This window comes from Canis lupus, chromosome 38 (genome assembly GCF_011100685.1).
Source record: "Canis lupus familiaris isolate Mischka breed German Shepherd chromosome 38, alternate assembly UU_Cfam_GSD_1.0, whole genome shotgun sequence".
Taxonomy (NCBI): Eukaryota; Metazoa; Chordata; class Mammalia; order Carnivora; family Canidae; genus Canis; species Canis lupus.
Genome location: NC_049259.1, coordinates 21,004,714 through 21,031,802, shown reverse-complemented (window position 1 = coordinate 21,031,802; position 27,089 = coordinate 21,004,714). Strand labels below are relative to the sequence as shown.

The 27,089-nt window shown below is 42.7% G+C and overlaps 1 protein-coding gene across 1 annotated transcript; it reads right to left on the bottom strand.

Moving 5' to 3' along the window:
* Positions 1-5,793: 5,793 nt before the first annotated feature.
* SH2D1B (SH2 domain containing 1B) lies at positions 5,794-25,866 on the bottom strand. Its single transcript, XM_038586256.1, has 4 exons — positions 25,582-25,866; positions 11,224-11,287; positions 8,823-8,988; positions 5,794-6,788 (listed from the first exon to the last, which is right to left on the bottom strand). Exons 1-4 carry the CDS (start codon positions 25,743-25,745, stop codon positions 6,748-6,750), a joined length of 435 nt encoding a protein of 144 aa, XP_038442184.1. The 5' UTR covers positions 25,746-25,866; the 3' UTR covers positions 5,794-6,747.
* Positions 25,867-27,089: the final 1,223 nt, after the last annotated feature.

Genomic DNA, 27,089 nt, shown 5'->3' with positions numbered 1-27,089 from the left:
AACAACAACAACAACAACAAAGACCACCTTTGCAAATACCCTTGGAGAAAATATTCTGGGAAGAAGAGAGACTTGGGAGAGTGCTATACATCTGGAAATATATAGGAAGTAAGGATGAGAAATTGATTCAGTAAAGCTTACTGTTTTTGAAATGATGAAGGACCCAAAAGGAGCAGATAATAATTCAAGTTTTAGATAATATCAGAAAGCAAGGTGGGGTTGACGATAGTAAAGTAAGTATGCTTAATGATAACAATTGATATGTTTTAAATATTGTAGAGAAAAACAAAAATACAGGTCTTAATAAGGTATGAGCGACCACCAAAAATATCTTTGAAAAAAATAGAGCTTTCAAATTAGCATGGGTAAATTTGATCTATTCGCTGGAAAGCAGAAAAAGGTAGGGGGCAAGGAAACAAACTGTGTAGTAAATAGAAAGACTGGAGTAAGATTTTTATCTTAGCTCAGGGTGCTATAACAAAACACCATAGATTGGGTGGGTTAAACCACAAATATTTTATTAAACTTTATTTCTCACAGTTCCAGAGCATGGGAAGTCCAAGATCAGGTGCCAGTGGGTTCTGTGTCTGGTGAGGGCCACTTCCAGCAATGTCCTCCCAAAGCCTTTCTTGGTGCTTATTTGTGGAGAGAGCACTCTGGTGTCTTTTCTCATAAGGGTCCTAATTGCATCATGAGAGCACCACCCTCATGGCTTTCTGTAAACCTAATTCCCAGAGGCCCCACCTCTAAGTGCCATTGCACTGGGGGTCAGGCCTTCAACATATGGGGGTGAAGGACACAAGCCCTCAGCTCATAAGAATGGCAGACATAAATTCCAATAGAATAAATTGTAATAAATGTAAGTGTCTTGAACTCACCAAACAAAAGGAAAGAATCTTAATTTAGATCCAGCAATATTTCGTCTACAGAACACAGTTAACACAGAAAATATGAGAAAACTTGAAAACCAAGGGATGGAAAATTACATACTAGGAAAGTATGAATGAAAATAAAGGGAACCCTGGGTGGCGCAGCGGTTTAGCGCCTGCCTTTGGCCCAGGGCGCGATCCTGGAGACCCGGGATTGAATCCCACGTCGGGCTCCCGGTGCATGGAGCCTGCTTCTCCCTCTACCTATGTCTCTGCCTCTCTCTCTCTCTCTCTGTGACTATCATAAATAAAAATTTTAAAAAAATTAAAAAAAAGAAAAGAAAGCCAGAGGCAGCCCCCATAGTGCAGCGGTTTAGGCCACCTGCAGCCTGGGGTGTGATCCTGGAGACCCGGGATCGAGTCTGGCGTCGGGCTCCCTGCATGGAGCCTGCTTCTCCCTCTGCCTGTGTCTCTGCCTCTCTCTCTCTCTCTCTCTCTCTCTCTGTGTGTGTGTCTCTATGAATAAATGAATAAAATCTTAAAAAAAAGAAAAGAAAGCCAGGATGGCAATTTAAATATGAAGCAAAATATAATTAAAGGCCAAAAAGGGGGGGGGCAGCACTTCATGTAAAAGAAATAGATGATTTATGACCATAAAAAGATATACACCTAAAATATAACATTAAAATAGTTAAAATGGGAATGACAGAACTAAAGGGAAAAATCTGTACACAAACTATTATAATTAGAAAACTAACCTCTATTATATACTGAGTTAAAATGAGAGACTTATTGATAGATCAAATAGTTGAAAAATCTATACAATTATTTGTTTTACATGATTTGCAATCTTAAATACATGGGGTGGGTCTTGAGAATGAACCTTAAAATGAATAGAACCATTCTCAAATGAAATATTCACAGAATGTTCATCAAGGAAGCCTCAGAAATCAAGTTGAACCATGTTATGTAACTAGAATGCTCTGTATTTTGGAATTGACACAAAACTAAAAGCTAATATATGTATTTACTAACAATTACAAACTACTGAATTGTCCTTGGATTGAAGAGGATGTTTTTATACAAATTAAGAATACTTTGAAAAAAAAAAAAGAATACTTTGACCTGAAGAGCAATAAACACTATCCCTGTTAAAATTCGTGGCGTACCACTAAAATAGTACCATTTGTTGGTCATGTTTTATATATATTTATTGGAAAATGTGAAAATAAGCCAGATAAATCCAAAAGAATCAAGCATTAAAAAAAAATCACTGAAATGGAGAATAACAATCTACAAACAAGATTCACAAAACTAAAAGCTGGCTTTGAAAGGACTGGTAAGGTTGATAAAGTTGATTAATAAAAAAGGATGGCACAAGAGTGAAGAAGGAGGTATGACTACAGTCACAACAGCTTTAAAAATAACATTGTGAACTGTATGCCAATATTTGCAAAAAGTTTAGATAAAGTGGATAAATTCCCAAGAGAACAAAGAATGCCAAAACTAGCAAAATAATTGAATAAAATGCTAAGCATTGAAGATATTTAAACAGAAATAAAAGATTCCCTCCCCTCTTCACCAGAGCCTCAAACTAATGAACTAAGCATCAGATCATCCTTACCTCACAAAGTTGTAGCAGAAAAGAGAAAAAGGAGAAAGCCTGCTTCATTTACTTTATATGATTAGTCTAGCCATGATTCAGTAAATTATAGTTCTGTTTGGCTTATGAGCTTTACTGCAAAAGTCTTAAATGAAGTATTAACTTACTAAACCCATCAGTTTATTGAAAATAATACAGCATGATCAAGTGAAGCAAATGAAAGGTGGTATAATATCAGCAGTTTTACTAATATAATTCACCTCTATAATGGAATGAAGATAAAAGGGATGTGACTATTTCAGTAGATTCAGAAACAAATCACTTAATAAATTTCCAGGCATTTTAAGTTTTTTTTTTTTTAAGTTTATATAAGTAATCTGTACACTCAGTGTGAGGCTCAAACTCATGGCCCTAAGATCAAGAGTCACACACTCTTCTGACAAGCAGCCATAACATTTCTGATAAAAATTAAAATGGTCATCTTATTTTTTTTAAAGATTTTATTTATTTATTCATGAGAGACACAGAGAGAGAGAGAAGCAGGCTCCATGAAAGGACTTGATCCTGAGACTCCAGGACCATGCCCTGGGCCAAAGGCAGCCACCAAACCACTGAGCCATCCAGGGATCCCCTGAAATGGTCATCTTAAAGGCTACAACAAACATAGTGCTGAAATGGAGAAAGTTTCTATGCATTTCATGCAATACTGGGACCCACACAAGAACGCCCACTTTTATGACTATGGTTTAATGTATACTAGAGGTCCTAGCAATCAAGTAAACATGGAAAACAGATGCATAAGTGTTGAAAGAGAACCAAGTGGTATTATTTACAGCTGACAAAATCATTTACATAGAATTTACAATTCCATTTACAATAGGATCAACAGGTAAACCAGTAAATCTAATGAGATCTACTTGCCACGGCTATAGCCTGCTACAAATATAATAAAACATAAGACAGAATTTATAACAACTAAAAATAATTAGGAATTAATGTAACAGAATATACAACACTTCTATGGAAAACTTGTGATTCCATTAAAGAACAAAAAAGACTTGAATAAACTGATGTAGCATGTTTATGCATGAGACAACATCACAAGAATGTCTGTTCTCCCCAATTGCAAATTCACTCAAAATCCCATCAAGATGTTTTGAGCAACATAATGTATTTATACTAAAATGTGTATGGAAGAACCAAGGCCCGCAAGTAACCCAGTTGGTTTGAAAAATATTGATGAGTACCTCCCCTACGAGATGATAAGGTACTGCAAAGCCAAAGGATTAGAACCATTGTGATATAAAGGAGGAACCAGAAACCAGAGGGGGAAATGGTTTACTAAACAGGGTGAAATGGGAAAACTACTTCAATATATATGGAGAAATACAAAGTTGGAAATATCTCTTACCATACACAAAGGTTAACCCTGGATTCATCCTTCATGCAAAAAATATTTATTAAGGGGCACCTGGGTGCCTCAGTGGTTGAGCGTCTGCCTTTGGCTCAGAGTATGATCCCAGGGTCCTGGGATCAAGCCCTGCATTGGACTCCCTGCTTCACAAGGAGCCTGCTTCTCCCTCTGCCTATGTCTCTGCCTCTCTCTGTATATCTCTCATGAATAAATAAATCTTTAAAAAATACACTTATTAAACACCAACTATGTGTAATGGGATTTTCTAGATCCTGGGAGAGTGTCAGTGAAAAATGCAAAAGTCCTTGCTATCACTAGAACCTTTACTGCAGGGGGTAAATTTATAAAAGCCAGTAAAAGAAAATGTAAGATTTTTTTTTTTCATGATCTTGGAATGAGGAAGGGCTTATTAACCAGGAGTCAAAAAGCACTCGATGAGTTTGACTACATCGTAATTGAGCATGAACAAACTTTATGACCATATGGTTCAGAGGAATTCTCTTACATTTCCATAGGGAGACTCATACAAATTTGCTATCTCTGTAGGATGTCTATCTCTTTAGGAAAGGATCAGCATGGGATCCCTGGGTGGCGCAGCGGTTTGGCGCCTGCCTTTGGCCCAGGGTGCGATCCTGGAGACCCGGGATTGAATCCCATGTCGGGGCTCCCAGTGCATGGAGCCTGCTTCTCCCTCTGCCTGTGTCTCTGCCTCTCTCTCTCTCTCTCTCTCTCTTTCTCTGACTATCATAAATAAAAAAAAAAAAAGGAAAGGATCAGCAAACCTTGTTGGAGGGCTACTACAGAATGCCATGCATCATTTAAGATACTGAATTATGCTCAACAATATAGATGAGAAAAGTAATAACATCATTGGAACAGTAGAATATTGTGTATGTGAATATAAAAGTTACGTATTCGCGACCAATGCCGTACATTCTACAGCATTCTGTCAAGGGCATATATCAAATACTATTGAGCTGTTTCCTATGGGAGAGAGTGCGAACATTGGAATGAGAATTAGAGGCAAAGGGAATAAAAATGAAATAAAACAGAAGAAATGTCTTGTATAGATTGATGGTGATAATGAGCTAAGAACTAAGGAATGTGATTAGCTTCTTAACTCTCCATATATAAGTCCAAAAGAAATAGAGAGAGAGAGAGAGAGAGAGAGAGAGATTCCCACTGGAGTTGTGAAAAGATGGCAGTAGGATCCAAGGATCCCTAAATGGGAAGGTACCTTGCAGGTAGGCAGTCTAATTTCTGCATCTCTCCCATATCCTTGGAAAAAAAATCACCTTCCACTTCCACTGCAGCACAGGGCAGGCTGTTTGCATAAAGATCTGCTCTAGTGGTTTCAGAGTTCTTTCTGATACATGGCTAAAACCGCCCTCGCATAAACACCCAGCCACTGGTGTGAGTTCTGCGGTCTGGCATTGTACCCTCTTTAAGAGAAAAGTGACCCAGATACTTGATACACCTATTGCAGGTTTAGACATCTTCCCTCTTCCAGTCCCATATGCCCAGATCTTTCAGCTGTTCTTCACGTGACCTGTTCATGGTCTTCTAAAAAATTTTAGCGATTTATAACATGACGTTAACATCAGCTACTGTTTGCTCATTTGAGGAGTGTGCTGGGGACCATGTAAGGTGCTATACCTGGGTGCTCAGGATAAAGGAAATCACGTAGGCATCCAGTTCAAGACCTCTCAATCATAACTCTGATAAAAGTGATTTGGAAGATACGTCCAGTTGGGTAAAATGAATCACTATGGCTTGGAGATAGGTAAAAGAATGGGCATAGAATTTGGTACATTGCACACTAATCAGGTCTTAATTAAAATTATGAACTAGCAGAAAAATGCAAAAGATTTAGAACCAATTCAACAAACCCATGCTTCTGGTCAAAATCCTGAGAATGGGCACATGTTTCCATTGCTCTACACAGCACATTTCCACACTGGGGAATATGAGGGAGACCCAACCATGCTTTGGTGGCACCTAAAGTCTAGTTGGGAACAGGAACTACATGAAATTGAGTATTTTTTAAATCCCCACAGATACCACTGCGGTACAGGGCTACACCCTGCACTGCTGAAGTTGTTGGTGCATAAGTGAAATTGGGCAAAACCAGGGAGAAAGTATATCCGTGGGTGTGTTTGGCAAGAATATCAAGATTAGTAAGAAAGAGAAGAACTGGAATGTGGGGGAGAAGGACAGGTGGTGGCGGGCGACGGGGGAGGATCAGGGCCCCCCACCATGACTCAGACCAGGACAGGCAGGTACGGAGACCATGTTGGATGTTTGGGAGGCTGGGACTCAGATCCCTTGCCACTCCCGTGTACATCTCCATCACCCCAGATCTCCTCAACTCCATCAGGCACAACCCAGCTCAGCAGAGGGGTGGGAACACGTGTTTGTTTTACAGATGAAGGTATGGAGACCCCCAGACGGGGGAAGAGGCTTCTCCAAAGTCACATCGCCACAGGGCTGGAACTCGGGTCCCTAACTCCTGGCCGAGTGTGCTCTCTCCCATGCAAAGCTGTGTCTCCAATCGCCTGGTCTGCAGGAGGGCATCCACCAGGATGCAACTGTATCTTTAAGAAGTTGAGAATAGGTTCAGGCTGTCCTATTCCCAGCAAGAAGAGTGGAGTGGGGTGAGGGGAAGGAGTCTCAAAGCGGCTCATGGCGTGTGCACGGGAGGCAGAGATGCGGGAAACAATTTCTCTGGGAACATCTTCAGAGAGTCTGAATTCTCCCCGCGAGCTAAGTATTCCACATGCGCACCTACAGGAGAAGCAGGGTTGCCAGTGAGAGCTGTCACTCCATCTCTTCTCTAATTGCTTTCTTCAGTCTCTTTGTCTTCAGGGTAAGACCTCCACATAGTCACTGTTACTGTTGTTCTCTGTGGGGGAGGGGGGGGGCGGCAGAAGACCAGCCATGAGGCTCAACACCCAGGAATCACACAGACCAACCTCACTCATGGAAGAGATGACCACTCCCCAGGCACAGGATGACCTCGATGCCACGTCATAGTGACATCTTCAAGGCCTGGGGTATCACAGGGCAGCCCTGGGTGGCTCAGTGGTTTAGCGCCTGCCTTCAGCCCAGGGCGTGATCCTGGAGACCCGGGATCAAGTCCCACATAGGGCTCCCTGCATGGAGCCTGCTTCTCCCTCTGCCTGTATCTCTGCCTCTCTCTCTTTCATGAATAAATAAATAAAATCTTAAAAAAAAAAAAAGATTCTTGAAGGGCTGGGGTATCACAAGGAGCTCTCCCGGCAAAATAGGGGGGGTCTCTTTATAAGTTTAGGCACCCAGGTTTCAGCTCCAGATGCCTACACTGACGAGCAGAACCCCCGTGTCTCCCTCAGGGTGAAAACATCTGAAGCTTATTCTAAGGAGGCGGAGGGAAGGGGAGGAAGCCAATGAGCTGAGGAAAGGATGTCTCCCCTTTGGTAGCTGAAGGCTTGGGGTTACCTACCAGGGCAGCTGGGGTGCTAAGACTCCAGCCCAGTTCTTAGGAAAGATCTTTAAAGGACTCTCTCCTTGGCATTTGTGATTATTTTATCATCGCTGGACCGATACCGCCATGGCTCTCACCACCCTCAGCAACTCATCTGGGTTTTTCCTAGGCTGCGGCCCTTAGGAAAGTGCTCTGCCCCACTTTGTGCTCTTTTTTTCTGTAACTTTTGGTGCAACGTGGCCATGGGACTATACCCGTGGCTGAACCTATAGGAAGTGACTCTGCATGTATATGGGTGCAGAGTCCTTAGCAGGGGGCAGAGGAACAGTGGCAGAGGAGGGGTTTTTATTTTAATCATTAAAACCCCATGCTTAGTTCTGCTGGGAAGTGAGAAGCTTGAGCTGGCAGCCCAGAGGGTGACTGAAGTAGACAGAGTAGGATGTGGGGAGGTTGTGGGCTCCCTGGAACTCTGCCCTCTGCCCTCCTCCGAGCTCGTGCCTCCTCCCGGTGCCCCCATCCTGGCCACTGATAACGGCAATCCCTCTGCTTGGCAATGGGACCACACATGCCACCATGAGAAGACAGTAGTAAACCCTAAATGTCTCCGGAAATCCGTGTGAAATTCAAACCACATCATAACCGACAAGTGTGAGAGGGAGGACTTCCTGAGAGAGGGTTTCAAGGGGGGTGGGTAAGCGATCGTGGCTGCAAGTGATGCCATCTGAGCAGCCTCAGCGTGGATTCTCCGCACTCAAGGTGACCGACCCCCTCTCATTTCCCACCATGGCTTAATACCGTTAGGGTGATATGTGAAGTAACTCGTCCCCTAACACTAAATAGATGAATGCTCCGCAAACACCGAGCAAAACGTGACTCTGCATGAGCCTTGGTGAGGGCATTGAGGCAATTTTCTCATTTGAAAACTTGGCCTACTTGTCCATCTCCTCCCAAGCCTGTGGATCGCGTAAGGTCACGGATGAGTTCAAGGTCAGCTCTCCCCTGGGTCAGCGCCCTGGGGCCGCTCCTGCTCTCCTGACCCTCCAGGCAGAGGGCCCCAAGCGGGGGCCACCCCCAGGGCTCAAAAACAGCCTGCCCAACTAGATCTTGCCCAACAGAGGCAGCCCGGGTGACTCAGCGGTTTAGCGCTGCTTTCAGCCCAGGGTCTGATACTGGAGACCCGGGATCGAGACCCACATTGGGCTCCCTGCATGGAACCTGCTTCCCCCTCTACCTGTGTCTCTGCTTCTCTCTCTCTGTGTCTCTCATGAATGAATAAATAATATATATATATATATATATATATATATATATATATAAAGATCTTGCCCAACAGGATCGACCCTGCTTTTTGTGGGCAAAGCCTTTAAGAGATAACACAACAGAACAGGGTGCACATCTATAAATTCTACAGAGTCGGCCGGGGGAAGACATGGGACCACGATCCCTTTCTGACTCTCGTGTGAGAGTTTTTACCGTAAATACTATCCAGCTTTATCTGTGATCTTCTCCACCTCGGGCAGGAGCTGGCTTTCTTTATCGGCTGTATGAGGTGCATCACCAGCCCTTGGCTTGGTTTCTCAAACTTGGAGATCAACTCTTTTAGGTTTGGAAAGATCTCTTTGGGAGCACCTTCCACCGTCTGCCAAAATACAAGAAAAAGATGGCTCGTCACCACGTATTGTGTGTGGACTGTGACACTTGTCAAAGCAGGGGTTTGAGCCCCCCACGAAGTGCTATGTCGGAGCTGGAAGACTGCAGACGAGCAGCTGGCAGTTCACGCTTATGAGCTCACACCCATCGAAATACTCAGAAAGCTTTATTTTTAAGACCGGCCTGTCACCTGAGCTACTGTGGGCAGAGAGGATCCGGGATTGGGGGTCCTCTAGGATCCTAGGTCCACAGCGCCGAGGGAGCCCCCACCCTTGGCAACCTTGCCTGGGATGCTGCTTGGGATACTAGTGCAGCCCGTCACCCTGTGGGAGCTGGTGCCAGACACTGTGCCTGCTTTCTTGATGATCACTGTGTTTCCCGTAGGGCTCCATGTCAAACTGCAGAGAGAAGTGGAAACCAGAAAGTTCTCTGACATGTAGTGTGGTTAACCTCCACCAGACATGTAGGCGGACGCTGAAGTCGCCTTCGGGCAGGTTCTATGGACGCTCATCACCAGCCCCCACTAGGGGCTCTGAGTGCGTCGCTGCTCCTCAGCGAGGTGCCCGTGTCCAAGTTAGAGCTGACTCCCGGGCCTCGCTCTGGTTTGTCCAGACAAGAGACAAAACAGCATACTGGGGAATTATCACCATTTCCCAAAGCATGCTCGACCAAGGAAAGAAAGTGTTAATAGACGTTTCTTTTTAGAAAACATCTTATGTCGAGATAATTTTAGATTGGAAGAAAAATTGCAAAAATGCTCTTAAAATTTTTATATATATATATCCTTCACCCACACCCCAAATGTCTTTTAAATTTTTTTCCCAATATTTATTTATTTGATACAGAGAGAGAGAGAGCACAAGTTGGGGGGCAGAAGGCAGAGACAGAGGGAGTAGGCTCTTCGTGCAGCAGGGACCCCCCCTCCATGTGAGGCTCGATCCCCAGGACCCTGGGATCATAACCTGAGCCACCCAGATGCACCTCATACCCCATATGTCAACACTTTATTGTACATATTTGCTTTTCATTTTCTTTTTCTAGATGTATACACATATATGTACATGTATAGTGATGCATATACATATTCTTCTTAAAAAAATTTTTTTGAGATTAAGTGCAGACATGATAGCTTTGTAACCCTAAATACGTCAGTATTTTCAAAAAAGCAAGAGCATTACATATCTGCACCACAGTGATTAAAATGAGAAAATTCGGACACCCGGGTGGCTCAGCGGTTGAGCACCTGCCTTCGACTCAAGGCGTGATCCTGGATTCCCAGGTTTGAGGCCCACGTCAGGCTCCCTGCATGGAGCCTGCTTCTCTGTCTGCCTATGTCTCTGCCTCTCTCTCTCTCTCTCTCTCTCAATAATAAATAAATAAATAAATAAATAAATAAATAAAGTCTTTAAAAAAATAAAATGAGGAAATTGATCTTGATGTGGTATTGCTTACTAATCTACAGACCTTATTCAAATTTTGTCAGCTGCCTCACTAACGTCCTTTGTAGGAAAAGAAAAATTCTCTCTATACAACACACCCACATATGTGTATGTGTTTGGGGATCATGATATATTCTGATTTATTTTAGATATTCACAATGAACATTAGCATATCGAAGATTCTGAGAAATCTGGTGGCGAACAATCTGCTTAACCTTGTCTGCAAGTGTTTCAAAAAGATTATTTCAGGATTCTCTGTTGGTAAAGATTCGGTTAAACTTATTTTGCTCTGCTTCCTAAGCCAGAGGAATTATTTCAAAACAATAAGGATTTTCTGCTTAGTGCTCAGTAAACCAGAAAAATTAAAGGACCCCCCCCCAGACTAAGACTGCCCATGGACTGATGTTTCCCTTTGTATTTTCATACAACCGTGGAGCTGCCTTGGCTTCCTGCACGTTCAGACCTGGCCCCCCTCCCGTCCCGTCCTGCCCTGGTCACTGGGTGGTCTTCTAATTGGACAGTGGCCTCACCCGGAGTCCAGGCTGGTCCCATTTAAGCACCGGGAGCTGGGGTCATGCGCCTCTACAAGTCTGAACAACAGCCGTGAATATTCAGGGATGCTCCCCGTTGCCCTCAGAGAAAGGCAAGGTTTACTTTTGATCTGACTCTACCTCTGCAAGTTGCTTCCCTTTTTAAAATGCCTCTAGGTGGTCACATCTCAGGTTTTAGAGCTGGTCTATGTGTCTTCTGTTGATGCTGTTGCAGGAGTTCTCGTACGTTCTTACCTGTATATTGTAAAACCCACGTCTCTCTTCGAAGATTCGGTACGTGTAGACTAAATTTTTAAACCTGCGGAAAGATGATTGTGTGAATCATAATGCTCTCATATGCAAATCCAGGGACCATCTACCGCTCAGTTTTGAGCGCAATGCCTTTGGCAATCTTGGGTCCCAAAAAGAAACGGATCGTTTTCAGGCATTCTCAACTGTGGGAATTTGAAAGAGACACAGGTTTGGAAACGGGGACCCTTATTCTGATGGTGGAAGTCTGGGCTTGTGGCAAAGAGGATCAGGAGAGAGAATTTACTGTTCCCATGGTCTTGGTACTTCTCTCTAGTTTTTTTCACTTAGCTCTGAGTTGATGCAACATACAAAACACCATTGAGCCATTCCTGTATTGGTTACTAAATGATGCGTCCTTGAACTCATAGACATAGTTAGTGTTAATTAAAACAGAGAACGTGGGATCCCTGGGTGGCGCAGTGGTTTAGTGCCTGCCTTTGGCCCAGGGCGCGATCCTGGAGACCCTGGATCGAGTCCCGCGTCGGGCTCCCGGTGCATGGAGCCTGCTTCTCCCTCTGCCTGTGTCTCTGCCTCTCTCTCTGTGACTATCATAAATAAGTAAAAATTAAAAAAAAAAAATAAATAAATAAAAAAAATAAAACAGAGAACGCTGGGAATTTTGTCCAAGGAAGTGACATACTGTGTTCTTACTCTTCTTGGAACGGGTGCCACTGGCTAAGTAACCAGAATCTAGATAACAGACCCAATCTAGCAATTTCCTTTCTTTTTTTTTTTTTCCTATCTAGCAATTTCCATAGCATACATACATTACTGGATTTCTCCAAATCCAAGATACCATTGATCGTAAGGGCTCAGTTTCACAATAGTTTCCCAGGAGGAAAGTGCATACATTAGATGTCTCTACCAACTGGTCAACCTATTCTGATTCTCCAGAAGTATTAAAGTGTAAAAAAAAAAAGAGAGAGTGAATGAAAGACATTGACAGGAGGCCCAAATTATCTGCCGATCCCACCCCCACCCCCGGAGCTTGTACCTATGCCAAAGAATCATTTGACTGAATTGGGAATTTAGAAAGCAACTTAGAGCTTTAAGGCACAGAAGATTTGATCACTGATTGTCACTGATTGGCTTTGGCAATTGACCTTAAATCCCAATCCTTTCTGCGGGGGTTCCTGAGGCCAGACTAAGCCAGTGGGTGTCCCCAAATTACATCACAAGCAACACAACATTCCCCGTGAGTCCTTGTCCACATGTGACAAAGTCCCCCAACTTTCTTTTCATGGAAGCATCTCGTTCAGATCGGATCCGAAGGAGGTCCGTACATTGTGTTTGGCCGATCACATAGTTCTTTGAAACCCAACTATCTTATTTTAACTTCTCAAATGAGTTCATTTTTAATTACGCTGTTGTAGTATCAGCTAAGAAAATCTCCACCAAAAAAAGAAAAAAAGAAAATCTGCACCAGAGGAAAATGAAAGAGTAAAACAAATGGAGCATCTATGTCAACTAGTCCAAAGGCCATGGATTTCCAAGTTCTAAAGACAGACGTTGCTCAAATATGATCTTTTTCTTTGCAAGGCATTTAAAATGAAATAATAAGCCATGTGGCAACAGTGCTTTACAGAGAAATTGATTTATTGAACTTGTGATGCCTTTATGCATTTATTTTGGAATGTTTAGGGGGGACAAAACTCTATAAGAGATTACAGAGCAGTGAGATGAGTATCTATAGTGTCACTGGGTAAACACAGAAACTTATTTTTTAATACCCCTTGTTCCAATTATTATTTTATAAATGCTACTTGCAAAATGTGTAAAAGAAACAGGGTTTTCCAGCAAGCATTTGCACTAAACATACATCAAAAGACAATGCTGACCCTAAGCCTTCACCCCAACAGCAATGGTGACGGGGGAGCCCTCTCTAACGGATGTTCACAGTCTTGCCTCCACTCTGCCTTGAACCTCCTGAGCTGATCTCATCATTCCCTTTATCCCTGTGTCATCATTACCAGAACCCCAGCCTTGTCGGTCATTAACCCATTCTCTAAACATCCCTACCACCTTCTTGCTCTAAGAGAAACCTGGCTCTGCCCCCAGGACACCGCTCCCCGCCTCCCACCCCACTCCCATCTACATGGCTGCCTCTTCCTCCCAAAGCCCTCTCCCTGCAGGACCTAGGGGGGAGGCCAGTGTCCTCGTCTTTGTTGTCAGGGCTCTTCTGTGTTGTTTCTCTCCTTCCTCCAAATTCAGGGCTTTTCATGCCATCAGATGCTGTCGCCTACTACCCTTCACTATTGTTGTGCCCCTGCTTATTGCCCCTCACTTCTCTAGGGTCTAGCTCTTAGCTCACGATCACTAACTTCAGTGCTATTCCTGCCCAAAGCTTCAGCAGGCGCTCTTCATGCGTACACGACCCTCCCACCCCACAGTTTCTCTGTTCCTCAAAGTCTTCTCCTGCAGCAGCCTCGTCTCCTCCACCTGCATCAGCCACTCACTCTGTGTTCATAACCAGAACAGTGGGACCCGGGGCAAAATGAAAACGCAAGGCCCCTTGCCAAAACATGGTTAGAAATTTCAAGATGGTGATGGCGGAGTGCAGGGCCCTGTGAACGTCGGGCTCTGTGCAACTGCCTGGGTTACAAGCCATGAGGCCAGTCTCGCTTATACTTTGAACTTGTGATTGCCCATGACTGCAACCCCTTCATGGTGTGAACTTCACACATCCCACTCTCTGGCCCCCACGTCCAGATCCTTTCCTCTGTTCGCTGACCCCTTCCAGCCCTTGACCCAAGAGCCTGCGGTCCTTTGGCCCTACCACTTGGCACTCTTGGCACTCACCTGCCTTGGTTCCCTTGGTGGGCTGACTGGTCTCCCTTTCAGTTAATGACCACAGACCTCCCGTGGGCTCTGGAGCCTCCAGGCAATAATCTCCTTCCCTGTGCCCTCAACAAGTGACTGTACACTGTCCTCTTTCTCCTTAAACCCTGAACACCTCACTTCACTGATGACTTCACAGAGATTCAAGCAATTGGAAGGGAATTTGCAGACTCTGAGCCACCACAGCCATTCGGCCGAGTGCTCACATACTCAGCCTTTGTAACCATGCATGAACTTTGCATGCTGCTCCTGGAACTAATTCCTCTCTCTTCCACTGAATGCCACCCATTTTTATCTACTCAAGGACATAGTTCTAGCAATTTTTTCCCCTCTCTCTCTGATCTCATTATTATTCTTTACATGATAGCCAGGGCTGATGCTTATTTTTTCTTTGTTTTTAATTGAGTAGATGAAAAATATTTACAAAAGATATAAAAGTTTAAAGAATAATGGTGTGGGACACCTGGGTGGCCCAGTGGTTGACCGTCTGCCTTTGGTTCAGGGCATGATCTCGGGGTCCTGGGATTGAGTCCCGTACCGGACTCCCTGCAGGGAGCCTGCTTCTCCCTCTGCTTGTGTCTCTGCCTCTCTCTGTGTCCCTCATGAATAAATAAATAAAATCTTAAAAAAAATAATGACACCAATGTATCATAAAAAAGGGCTAATGAAATTGTCCGATAAAACATATGAAAAGATGTTTTACTTCACTATCAATCAGGGAAATACAATTTTTTAAAAGATTAAAAAAAAAGATTTTATTTCATATTTGAGAGAAAAGAAGAGTGAAAGAGCACACAAGCAGGGGGAGGGGCAGAGAGAGAGGCAGACTCCTTACTGAGCAGGGAGCCCGATGTAGGATTCGATCCCAGTAGCCCAGGATCAGGATCTGAGCCAAAGGCAGACACTCAACCACTGAACGACCCGGGTGCCCCAGAGAAATACAAATTACACCACAAGTAGATATCATTTCATACCAGGTTGGCAAAGACATGAGAGTTTACTCATGGAAAATATTGACCATGATGTAAAGCTATGTAGAAAGTTCTACCTACAACTAATGGGGATGTAATTAGATACTAATGTCTTGGGGAACAATTTGAGTTTAGTAAAGCTGAAATGCATGCTATCTGTAAGCCCAAATGTGTACTTTTTGAGATTGGCAATATTGGCACAAAACTGACAGTGCCAGTATTTGATTATTTATTAAAAAAGCAAAGATCATAGGAACTAAATATTTAAAACATTTACAATCTAAAAAATCATAAATATATTACAAAATAGTAAGTAACATTAAATTAATGAAAATACATAAATACATATTTTCTAATATAAACTATCAGTAGATTGAGACACCTGGGTGGCTCAGCGGTTGAGCATCTCCTTTTGGCTCAGGATGTGATCCCAGGGTCCTGGGATCGAGTCCCGCATTGGGCTCCCCACAGGGAGCTGCTTCTCCCTCTGCCTTTGTCTCTGCCTCTCTCTCTCTGAGTCTCTCATGAAGGAACAAATAATAAATCTTAAAAAAATAACTATCATTAGATTACATTCATTGGGGCACCTGGTGGCACAGTTGGTTAAGCGTCTGACTCTCTGTTACAGCTTGGATAGTGTTCTCAGGGTCCTGGGATGGGAGCCCTACATCAGGCTCCACGCTCAGCACAGAGTCTGCTTAAGATTCTATCCTCTCTCTCTCTCTCTCCCTCTGCCCCTCCCCCTACTCTCTTTCCCTCAAACAAGCAGATAATAAATTAATAAAATTAATTAAAAGTAATCAAAAAAAGCAAACACTCCAAACCTTATTAAATTTTAGTTAATAATGAAAATTTTAAAGTAAAATTTTAAAAAATAAAGTAAAAATGGTCTTTTTAGTACAATTTTGATGTGCAAAAAGGGAAGGAGAGAGGGAGGGATGAAGGGAGGAGGAGGAGGGAAGAAGGCAGAGAGAGAAGGTGAATCAGTGGTGGAGTTCTGGGTTCTGAGGACTTTTTATGCAAATGTTTCCATCCATTGGAAAAGCACGATCTGTTGACACAGATGGGGAATGCTAAAGACGTAAAGTTTAAGCTAACTCTGAATACTTTCCTTTGATTTGTTCATCTTCAAACAATCTCATCCCTTGTTCTGCAACTTCAAAAAAAAAATCTGTTTTGAACCTTTTGGATCTTGAAAGGAGTTAATATCTCTTTACTGAAAGCAGAGTTTACCACTTAAGCTCTTAGTAATGTCAGTGGTTACCTTTCTACTACGATTCCACACGCTCACCGGCTGCTCTGAAACAGTCTTTATCCAAACACGAACACAAAACAAACAGTTCAAAAAGGCTCAATCTGGGGCACCTGGGTGGCTCAGTCAGTTCGGAGTCTGCCTTTGGCTCAGGTCATGATCCTGGGGTTCTGGGATCAAGGCCTGAGTGGGGCTCCCTGTGCAGTGGGGAGTCTGCTTCTCCCTCTCTCTGACTGGTCAATCTCTCTCTCTTTCTCTCAAATAAATAAATAAAATGTCTAAAAAATAAATTAAAATGACTCAATTTTAACTCCAGTGTAGTTGACATCCAGTGTTATATCAGTTCCAGGTGTACAATATAGTGATTCAACAATTCTAGACGTTTCTCAGCGCTCATCACGATTGGGGTACTCTTAATCTCCGTCACCTGTTGCCCCCATCCACCCACCCACCTTTCCTCTCTGGTGACCAGCAGTGTGTGTTCTCTAAAATTAAGAGTGTTTCTCGGTTTGTCTCTTTTTTTTCCTTTGTTCGTTTGTTTTGTTTCCTAAATTCCACGTAGAAGTGAAATGAAATCATATGTTCACAAGACTGATCGCAAATATTTACATCAATTTCAATTGTAATCTTTCTGGCTGAGTAAATGGATTGTAATGTATCCCTAGAATGGAGTACTACTCAGCAATGAATGGGGTGAACTCTGGCCCAGGTAACCATACAGATGAATCTCAAAATAATCATTCTGGATGAAAGAAGTCAGACAAAAAGGGCTACTATTTTATGATTTGATTTACATTAAATTCTGGAAAATACGTATGAATCTGTAGTGCCAGAAAGCAGACAATGGTGTACTAGGGTCTGGATGGGAGGTGTGGGAAGGAGAGATCACGAAGGGACGTGAGAAGTTTTGGAGGCAGTGGAAATGTTCATTATTTTGACTGTGGCGATGGTTTCACAAGTGTCAGCAAATGCCAAAAATCATTGAATTGTACAGGTTTCATTTTATATCAATGATACCTCAATAAAGCTATAAAAAGCATAACATAAAATGGTATATGAACAGAATTTATTTTTGCTTTAATATGGAAACCAAATTTAAGTTCATTTTACGTTCATGCTTATGACTATTTTCATTGTTAGTCTTGGCATTAGATAGAAGAAAAAGATTTCCTATATTTGCTGTTAGGTCCTTAGTAAATACATGGTGGCTTGATCTCTGGCATGAGGGTGACCCTCCCACAGAAGAAGACCACTCTGGACATGACAACAAGGAGCCAGAGCCAGATGGGCACTCAATCATTTCAAAGGTTTATAATACCGGAGGTATTGAAATGCCTACTTTCTTGGCTGTCTGTGGAAATCTTCAACACCATTTAAGATGTGAGAAATACAGAGGGCTACTAAAGACCATTTTCAAATCTTTGGCATTACCTTTCAATTGAAAGGAAACTTTTCAGTTGGAAAAGGTCAGAATAGGGGCACCTGGGGAGCTCAGTCGGTTAGGTGTCTGACTTCAGCTCAGGTCATGATCCCAAGTTCCTGGGATTGAGCTGCGTGTTGAGCCCCATGTGGAGTGAGTCTCCCCTACACCTCTTTGGGCTCCTCCCTCCGTAGGGAGTCTGCTGGTCCCTCTGCCCCCTCTCCCACCCCCCTCACTGCTCACACGCTCTCGCTCTCTCAAATAAATAAAATCCTTAAAAAGAGAGAGAGAGAGTCAGAATACAGGTTTTCTGAGCTTCTGCTTGTCTTTGAATTGTTTTACTCTTTTCATTGGGGTTTGGCCTTATGAATGACATCATGTGATTTTTGCGTCCTTGCTCGGTTCATTACAAATCCACGATTAGCAATTGGTCTCACACTGTGACCAGTGTTACGGGCAAACTTCTTCACGTTCGAGTTTATAGTTTATAAACTTTTGAGTTTATAACCAAACTCAAAAAGGTCATTGGAAGGAAATGGAATTCACTGCCCTATGATGAAGATATTCTGCGTTTCTTTATGCCATGACACAAGTGTGAAATGTACGTCAATAAAGAGTATTTTAAGACTTTTGGCTTCCGGCCTTCTCACTTGTCTTGATTGGGGTGTGCCTTGGTACAACGTTTTGTGGTGCTCATTTGCCAATGTCTGTTAAAATCAACCGTTCTAGGCTTTTGTCTGAGGGGAGAGTTGGGCAAACTTTCAAAGATGTAAGCACAAAAATGTTAATGGTCTTCAATTACACTGGCTCCATTGGGCCAAAGTGGAAACAATGTAAATGTATGATTATGTACCAGTTATGATATATCCAATCAGTAAAAGAGTAAGCAATAAAAGATGATGTGTATTGGCGCTTTTTTTGATGTGGAAAGATACCAACAACACGTTAGCAGAAACAGCATGCAGATCATCACGTCTAACGACTCATTTGTGCACACGTATACATCTCCCTAGACGCACGGGGGTAGAGAGCAGTCTGGAGGCATGCGTGCTGAAATACTGGACATAGTCATTTCCACGTGGTGACACTGAGAACATTTTGCTTTCTCTTTTATATCTTTCTCTGCAATTTATTTTCTAAAATAAACTAAAATGTTTGAAATGCCTTTTTCTTTGTGAGCTCTAGAGTCTTCAAAGATCTCAGACTTGGAGAGCTAAAAATGATCCTCCCTCCCCGCCCCAGGTGTCTGTCTGTCTGTCTGTCTGTCTCTCTCTCTCTCTTTCTCTTCCTTCCTATTGCTGCATTCTCCTCAGAGAGGACAGGTGGTAAGTCAGGGCACAGACCCTTCACCGTCCTCTGGCTACAAAGTGCCTCCTCTCCCCCCAGGCCTACAGCTGCAGCCCTTGCACCTCCTGATATGGACTCCGTTGTGACTCTACTGATTCCATAGACAGACCCAGCCCCTTCTCACTCACAAAGTCACACTTGCAGAGACAGTGGTTTGGCACGTTGACGTTTCCTATCAGGCTCAACGATCAAGTCACATTTCCTGTCCACATTTACCTCAGAGCCTTCTGCCCAGTACTATATGCTTCTTGGCCAACTCTCTGTGTGACTTTCTTTATTTCTAAACTTCCGCATAATATTTTTGTTTAGGTCTGTGAAAGCATAGAAGCTGGTATGTTGCCGCTGTCACACCGCAAAGAAGAAGGGGCGGCTCAGTTTGGGGAAGCAGAATGGCAAGACTCCACAGATCGGGATCTACTGCCAGGCCCTCCAGGCCCCTGCTTGGCCACCTTATGACAGACACAGTTCTGAGGTGACAACCTTGAACATATTTCAGTGGCACTGGAGACATTGGCAAGAGGGGATATATAATGACATGTTGACAAGTTGTACAAGTTGTTTAATGAGAAGCTCTCATTTCTTTCCCCCAAACCAGGGATAATGTCACCCACTAAGGTGACAAGGGTAAATGAGATAAGGAATGTAACATTCCTCCCACAATGCTTGGCTCATGGGAAGCACATTCATGGTGGCTCTGAATGCACTGATGTGGGAAAAGAGGCTGATCCTTGGGTTGCACATCATTTTGGCTTTGCTCACATAAGGTTGTGTATTGAAGCACGGATTGCTTTGTGCAACCTCCTCCGAGGAACCTTTCCTGTACCTAAACTAAAGTCGCCTCTATCCCTCCCTATGCTATGATTCTGTTTGGTTTTCATCATATTGCCTCCTCTTGCTAGAACGTGCTCTCAGGAGGACAAGACTGATGCCTGTAGCATTCGCCACTATTTCACCACCGCCTAGAACCGTATCTGGAACAGGAGAGGCGCTCGGTATTTGCGTGTTGAATGAATAGGTACAGGTTCTATTACTCATCCTCCCACTACCAGGTCCACCTGGGCTCTCCACCCCTCAATGAATGGGTCACCCCATTGTTCTCAGTTCCCAACCGCCCTGATGGAGAGCAGTCATCAGTACACATGGTGCCTGTTTACTCCCCCCCCCCCATTTATTTCTTTATTTTCCCCACTAGGCTTTGAGCTGTGTTGAAGGCACCAATCGAGTGCCTAGCATAGTGCCTGGCAGGTAAGAGACTTTCAATACTTGTTGAACAACTAGAATTGAGTGGTCTGCACTGATCTCTGTGATAACAAAATTTCACAAGGATCATGATAAGGTCCATTTAGATGGGGGCCATCTGACCTGAGCCATAAACCTGAGGGCACCTGCAATGTGTCTGCCTTTCAGGGACCTGGGCAGGGAAGAGGGTGAGGCCTGATTACGTGCAGGGACCCCCAAGTGTGTATTCATCCTTCTTCACTTGATTTATTATTTTTGTCCTATTTTTTTATTTTTAAAGATTTCACTTATTTATTTATTTAAGAGAGAAAGTGGGAGAGAGTGTGAGTGGAACTGAGGTTATAGGGAGAGGGAGAGGGAGAAGCAGGCTCCTCACTGAGCGGGGAGCCTGATGGGGTTCTCCATCCCAGCATCCTGGGATCCCACGACACTGGGATTATGACCTGAGCCAAAGGCAGACACAACTGACTGAGCCACCAAGGCACCCCTGATGTATTATTTTTTACAGTTCTTAATCACTTTTGCTTTAGAAGAACACATGAGCTGGGTTGCTACTCCATAAAATAGTTGAAAATAAATGTTGATTTTTAAAGAGAAACCCAGTAGAGACTACCTACCCTGAGGTCTGGATCAAAATCTTCCTATCTCTATGACATCCCTTGCACCTTCTTTTCCCATTCCCACTGTTTGTCCCCCCCCTACCACCCCCATCGCTAGTTCCTCACCATCTCCCAGCTGGAGACACAACAGTCTTAACCACCATCACCTGTCAGCTTTGGTGCATCCTCCACACCAGATTGGAGCTCCTAAAACTCTAGTTTTAGAGAGTTTGGGGAGTTCTAGTCTTGTCACTTCCCTGCCTGGAAACCATCTGTATCCTCCTGCCATCTATGGACTCATTCTTCTCAGACCCCATAACATTATCCCCAACCTACTTTTCCCAAAGCTGGTCTCCAAGCTACCTTTCAGGATCCCTGTATGATTGATCTGTGCTTTAAAACATCCTACCTCTAGACCTCCATTCCTACCCCCTTCCCTCCCTAACATGACTTCCATCCCATTTCCATGTGATCAAATCTTACCACTCTTCTCAGCTCAAATCCCACCCCGTCTAAGAAGACTCTCCTGCTCATATTTTCTGCCCTTCTATGTGCATAAAACTGTCTCTTCTTAAACTTTACCTTGTTTAAATCTATTTACATGTTTTGGATCTCTTGAAAAAAATTGCAGGTTCCCTATGGGAATCTCCCTAGGTCCTAGCACAGTGTTTGAATAGATAATAGGGATTCACTACCTTTTTAGACATTTTTTCTAGTTACAAAAGTAATATGTGCATATATAAAACATTTGAACAGTGCAAAGCTATCAAATGAATAAGTTCACAATGTTTACCCCAAGTCATTCTTTCTTAATTTCCTAACTGTAACCCACTATTACAAGTTTCCCCTATACCTTTTAGAGATTTTGTATAAATATACAAAGATCCAGGCCTACTTTTTTTTTTTTTTTTTTTTTTTTAGACAAATGGCATCATGCTTTGCATCTTGCCTTTTTCTTACAACACATGTTGGGAGGTTTTTTCATGCCACATACACATTTACCCAATCTTGTTATCAATTTGCACATACTCTTGCTGTCACATGTAAAATAAGGTAGGCTATTGTGAGGTCATGTAAGATAGATGTTTTTACAAAAAAATTTTCTAGATAATCTCTACACTTAATGCAGGGCTCACAACCCCAAAATCAAGAGTCACATGCTCTACCAACTGAGCCAGCCAAGATAGGTTTTTATTAGTGAATTTAGGGTCAAGGGTTACATCCATGCATTTTATGCTTGGGCCATGTCACCATTGGAAGAGACTGTGTTATTAGCCTGTGTGAGGGTTTCTGCTTCCTGACACCCTAACTTCATTTGGGCATTTCCATAGTTTTAATTCTTGCCTATTGAATAGGTAAAAATGGTATCTCATCATTTTTCCAGTTTGTATTTCTTCAGTTATGAGATCTAGCATTTTTCCTTATCTTTACTTTTTGCATTTCTGTTTCAAAGAATCTCCTTCTCTTTCCCTTTCCCTAGTTTTGTATTAATTTTTAAAAGCATTTATCTGTTCATAGGGTTCACTTGTCCTGTCAGTTTGTTGATAGTCTTTTTAAAAAAATTTTTTTGTTGATAGTCTTTTAAGTGTTATTATCAGCAGTTTTGTTTTTGTTTTTGTTTTTTAATAGTGGCCAGATTCATCAGACTTTTCTTTTTTGGCTTCTGGGCTTTCCATTCTGCTTAGAAAGGCCCTTCTCAACCCCAAGCATATATTTTAATAGTTCATTGTTTCTTCTTAGTGGTTTCATGTTTAAAAAAATAATGTATGCATTAGAACCACTTTGAATTAACTTTCCTTTAAGAAGAAAGGAATTCGGGTATATTTTTTTCCAAAGCCACCAGTCAAGCGCCCCAACACCATTCATGGTTGTTCATCATTGTTGATGTGAAATACTCTTTTTTTTTTTTTAAGATTTTACTTATTCATATGACCCAGAGAGAGAGAGGGCACAAATAGGGGGAGCAGCAGGCAGAGGGAGAGGAAGAAGCAAGCTCCCCGATGAGCATGGAGCCTGCTGCAGGGCTCAATCCTAGGACCTTGGGATCATGACCTGAGCTGAAGGCAGACACTTAACCAACTGAGCCACCCAGGTGCCCCTGAAATACTCTTTTAATCATATGCTAAATTCCAATGTATTTGGCCTTATTTCTACCATATTCTGTTTTCTATTCCATTGATCTGTCAGCACCAAACTCTTTTTTTTTTTTTTTTTGAAGTTTCTATTTACTTAAGTATCTCTGCACCCAACATGGAGCTCAAACTGATGACCTCAAGATCAAGAATCACACGCTCCTCCAGCTGAGTCAGCCAGGAGCCTCAGTACCAAACACTCAATTACTGTAGAAATCAGTCATTTTACAATGTTTTTAAATATTTGCTAGAGCTAGTTCCTCCCTTTTCTTAAGATTTTATTTTTAAGTAGTCTCCACACCCACAACCCCCGAGATCAAGAGTCAGATGTTCCCCTGACTAAGCCAGCCAGGTGCCTCTAGTCCCCTTTTTTAAATAAAAAACTTTTTTGGCTATTCTAGCAAGTTTCCTGCATTCCACATCCCACCTGAATGCATTTTATGATTCTTGAAGAAAACTTTAAAAATTCTGTTGATTTTTTTTTACTGGAAACATACCAGATTTATAGATTAATTATGGTAAGCTGATATGCTTCTAAATTGAGTCTCTGATTTGATGTACATCTTCTAGTGAATTCCTCAGTAGATTCTGAAGTTTTCTCAGACAGATCTTCCACCTTCCACATTTCACATCACATTTAACCCTGGGTATTATTATTATTATTTTATTTTTATTTTTATTTTTACTAATGTAAATTACCTGTTTTATCATATTTTCTTCCTGGTTACTTTTTTTTTCTTCCTGGTTACTTTTATTTTTTTTTCTAGCTATTTTTTTTTCTTAATTAAGAAGCTATGATTTTGATTTCAATTTTATAAGCAGATACTGTTATTGAATTTTCTTAAATTTGCTTTTTAGGGTTTTTTCAATTAAATCTTAGATTTCACAGGGATGAAGTCATGTCAACTGCAAATAATAATAATTTTGTGTCTTTCTTTTCAATTTTACGTTGATTTCCTTTGGCTAATAACACTTGCCCATATCTCTCAGAAAATGCTCCATAGTAGTGTTGGTAATGAGTGTCATTGGCTCATTCATTATTTTAGCAGCAAATATTAAGAAATTAAGATAATTAGATATTAATTAGATAATATTTAATTAATCTTGCATCACTAAGAATATGTAAGTACATGTGTGCATGTGTATGTGTGTGTATTAAGGGATGAATGTTGAATTTTATCTAATACCTTTTAAGCACATTTGAGTGAGTTATGCAGTTTGTCAACTTTGATCTACTAATATGTAATTAAGCTACTAATTTACCCAATGTGGAACCGTCCTTGACTTCTTGGAATGGACCAAACTTGAACTTAGTGTATTTTCTTCCTTAATGTGTTACTGGCTCCTGTTTTGTTAGCAGTTTATTGAAAATGGATCTTAATTGAAATTGGTCTATAGTTTTCTTTTGTGTCCGTGTCCTTAGGAAAAAAAAATATTTTACCTTCCTAAATAGAAACTAGGAGGAAAAACAAAAAAACAGTAAACAGAAGAGAAACAACTCAAGCTAAAAATGGGTGAAGAAGGTGACTGTGCAATTCTCAAAAGAGGAATTACCAGTGGCTAAAAAATACGTGTAAACTTTCTCTTCATCCCTGAGAGTGAGAATTCAAACTGCTAACCCTCTTAAGGCTACCTTTCTTTTACCTGCATCCTTGGTATCATATAAGGAAAAAAAAAGAGATCTCTGCTATTTCGTCAGTATTAAATCTCTTTTGTCCTCACACTCAGAAACACTAATGCATATGCGTAGACACATTTGGGTTTTTATTCCTCTAGTTGCTAGAAGAAAAATTTCAGTGATCTCTCTAAACAGAACATTTTAAGATAGTAGGTTCCCATGAATACCTGTCCAGGATTGTTTCCTTAACGGGACTAACAAGCTCCTTCAGCAGGCGAGCTACTAGAATTTCATGCTGAACTCTTTGGAAATGCCAGGAGAATTTTTTTAATATGAGCAACTTGGTTGAGAAATCAGGGTCTCTGATTCTTCACCTAGAAAATGCTCATGCTGGCCTTGATAGGCTATAGGAAGGACGAAAGGATATGATGCATGCTGAGGCTCTGTACCAACCTTAACAAAATTTGAAATCGTATTTTAAGTATCCCAAGTGGAGCCCGCAGAAAAATGTGAACACTCAAGTCTCTCAGATTAAAATTTCATAAAGGACATCTAGCCTTTTCCAGAGCAAATAAGCCATCCTCTATACACCTTCCCTGTATCCACCTCTCCTCCAGGTCTCCGCAGCCCTTCCCTTCACTGCCACCCCCACCCCTGCTGCTGCAGAGGGGCTGCTGGGGTGGCATTTGCACCAGGGAGAGAAGGGCAGGTGGAGGACCTGGGACAGACACTCTCCTTGCAGGCTCTTTAAGCACTGCCCACCTTGTTCACGTTCTGCTCATTTGGGCCACAAGGGCAGAGTGAAATGCAATTTCTTTGGTATTTGGCTGTATCAGCACCGCATTCAGGGTAAGGTTCTGAGGTGTGAAAGATAAAACTACTCACGAGACGCAGAGGCACAGAACTCCTGGCAAAGACTCGCTGTCCCTTAGCAGGAAGTTGCCATCTATCCCATCCTTGAGCAGCAGGGTCTCACAGTCTTTCTTGGACAGAGGGCCATGGTAATAGGGCAGATCCGTGGGGAGCCTTCGGATATCCCTGTAATCCATGCCCAAGCCCCGGGTCAGCTCCAAGGATGGAACTGGAGGAAGGGGCCTCACGGGGTCTGGAGGCGATTCTTCCGCCAGCTGGTAGGAGTGAGACGAGGCGGCTCTGCAGGACTCAAAACAGTTTCACAAGATTCAGGAAATGAGAGGGGTGGGGTGATGAAGTGACCACACACTTCAGCCTTAAGTGACCGTAGTGTGACTCAGAAGTATGTGAAAGCAGGTTGAGTACAGTCTACTCGGTGATGTTTCATGTCTGGGGCTGCGGTGCTGAAGCTGAGCTCCCTAGAAGTGGGTTGCAACCCTGTATAACACCCTAGATCACCCATTTTCACCCTCTCTGGCTGCCGATGTTCCTTTCAGGGAGCACGCCGCTACCTTTTGCTGTGACAGATGCCTATTTCCTGCTGAAGCTGCCTATGATAATGCTAGGCTAGGATCGTAACAGGTGCTCAAAAAGTGTTCAGACGCTGAATGAGCCCAGGTACGTCCAGATGTAATGGAACAGTTGAGTAGGATGTGCACGGGTCAAATGCATGAAAAATGGAAGATGTCAGTGGGAATGGAAAGCAATTGAACACGGTGGGGGGGGGACAGCCCGTCCCTGGTTGAGCCTCCTAGCCATTGATGAAGAAAGGCTGCTGTGGACATTTTCCAGCATTATGCTTTCTGGGGAAGGAGCTGGTGCAGGTGGGAGGGACATCTGAGTAGGCACAATTAGTTCAGGGATGCATCTCTAGGTGGAAGAAAAGAATATAGTAACCTTGGTTGACTATCCTTGAGACTTTGAAACTTCCATTTTGGAGGACCACAGTGATGTGAAGACCAGGAAGAAAGACCAAGAAAAGTTTATCCAGCAGAGACACTGAGCCCTCTTTAGACAGGCTGGTATTGATGAGAAACCCTTTTTTCTTTCTTCTTTCCTCCCTTCCTTCCTCCCTCCCTTCCTTCCTTCCTTCCTTCCTTCCTTCCTTCCTTCCTTCCTTCCTTCCTTCCTTCCTTCCTTCCTCCCTTCCTTCCTTCTTTTCTTTCTGAGCCTTTTCTACCTTGATTAGATGATATACTTGGGAAAGGGGCCTTCTGTCATCTGAAGGTCAGAGTTAGCCCTAAGAGTAATTTTCTTAAGATTTATTTATTTGAGAAAGAGAGAGAGAGAAAGAGCATGTGCAGAAAGTGCAGAGGGAGAGGGAGAGAGAATCCCAAGCAGATACCACACTGAGGGAGGAGCCAACGCAGGGCTCCATCTCATGACCCTGAGATCACAACCTGAGCTGAACCAAGAGTCAGATGCTTAACCAACAGATGCAACCTACGTGCCCCACCTCTTACAAAAGACTAATTTCTAAG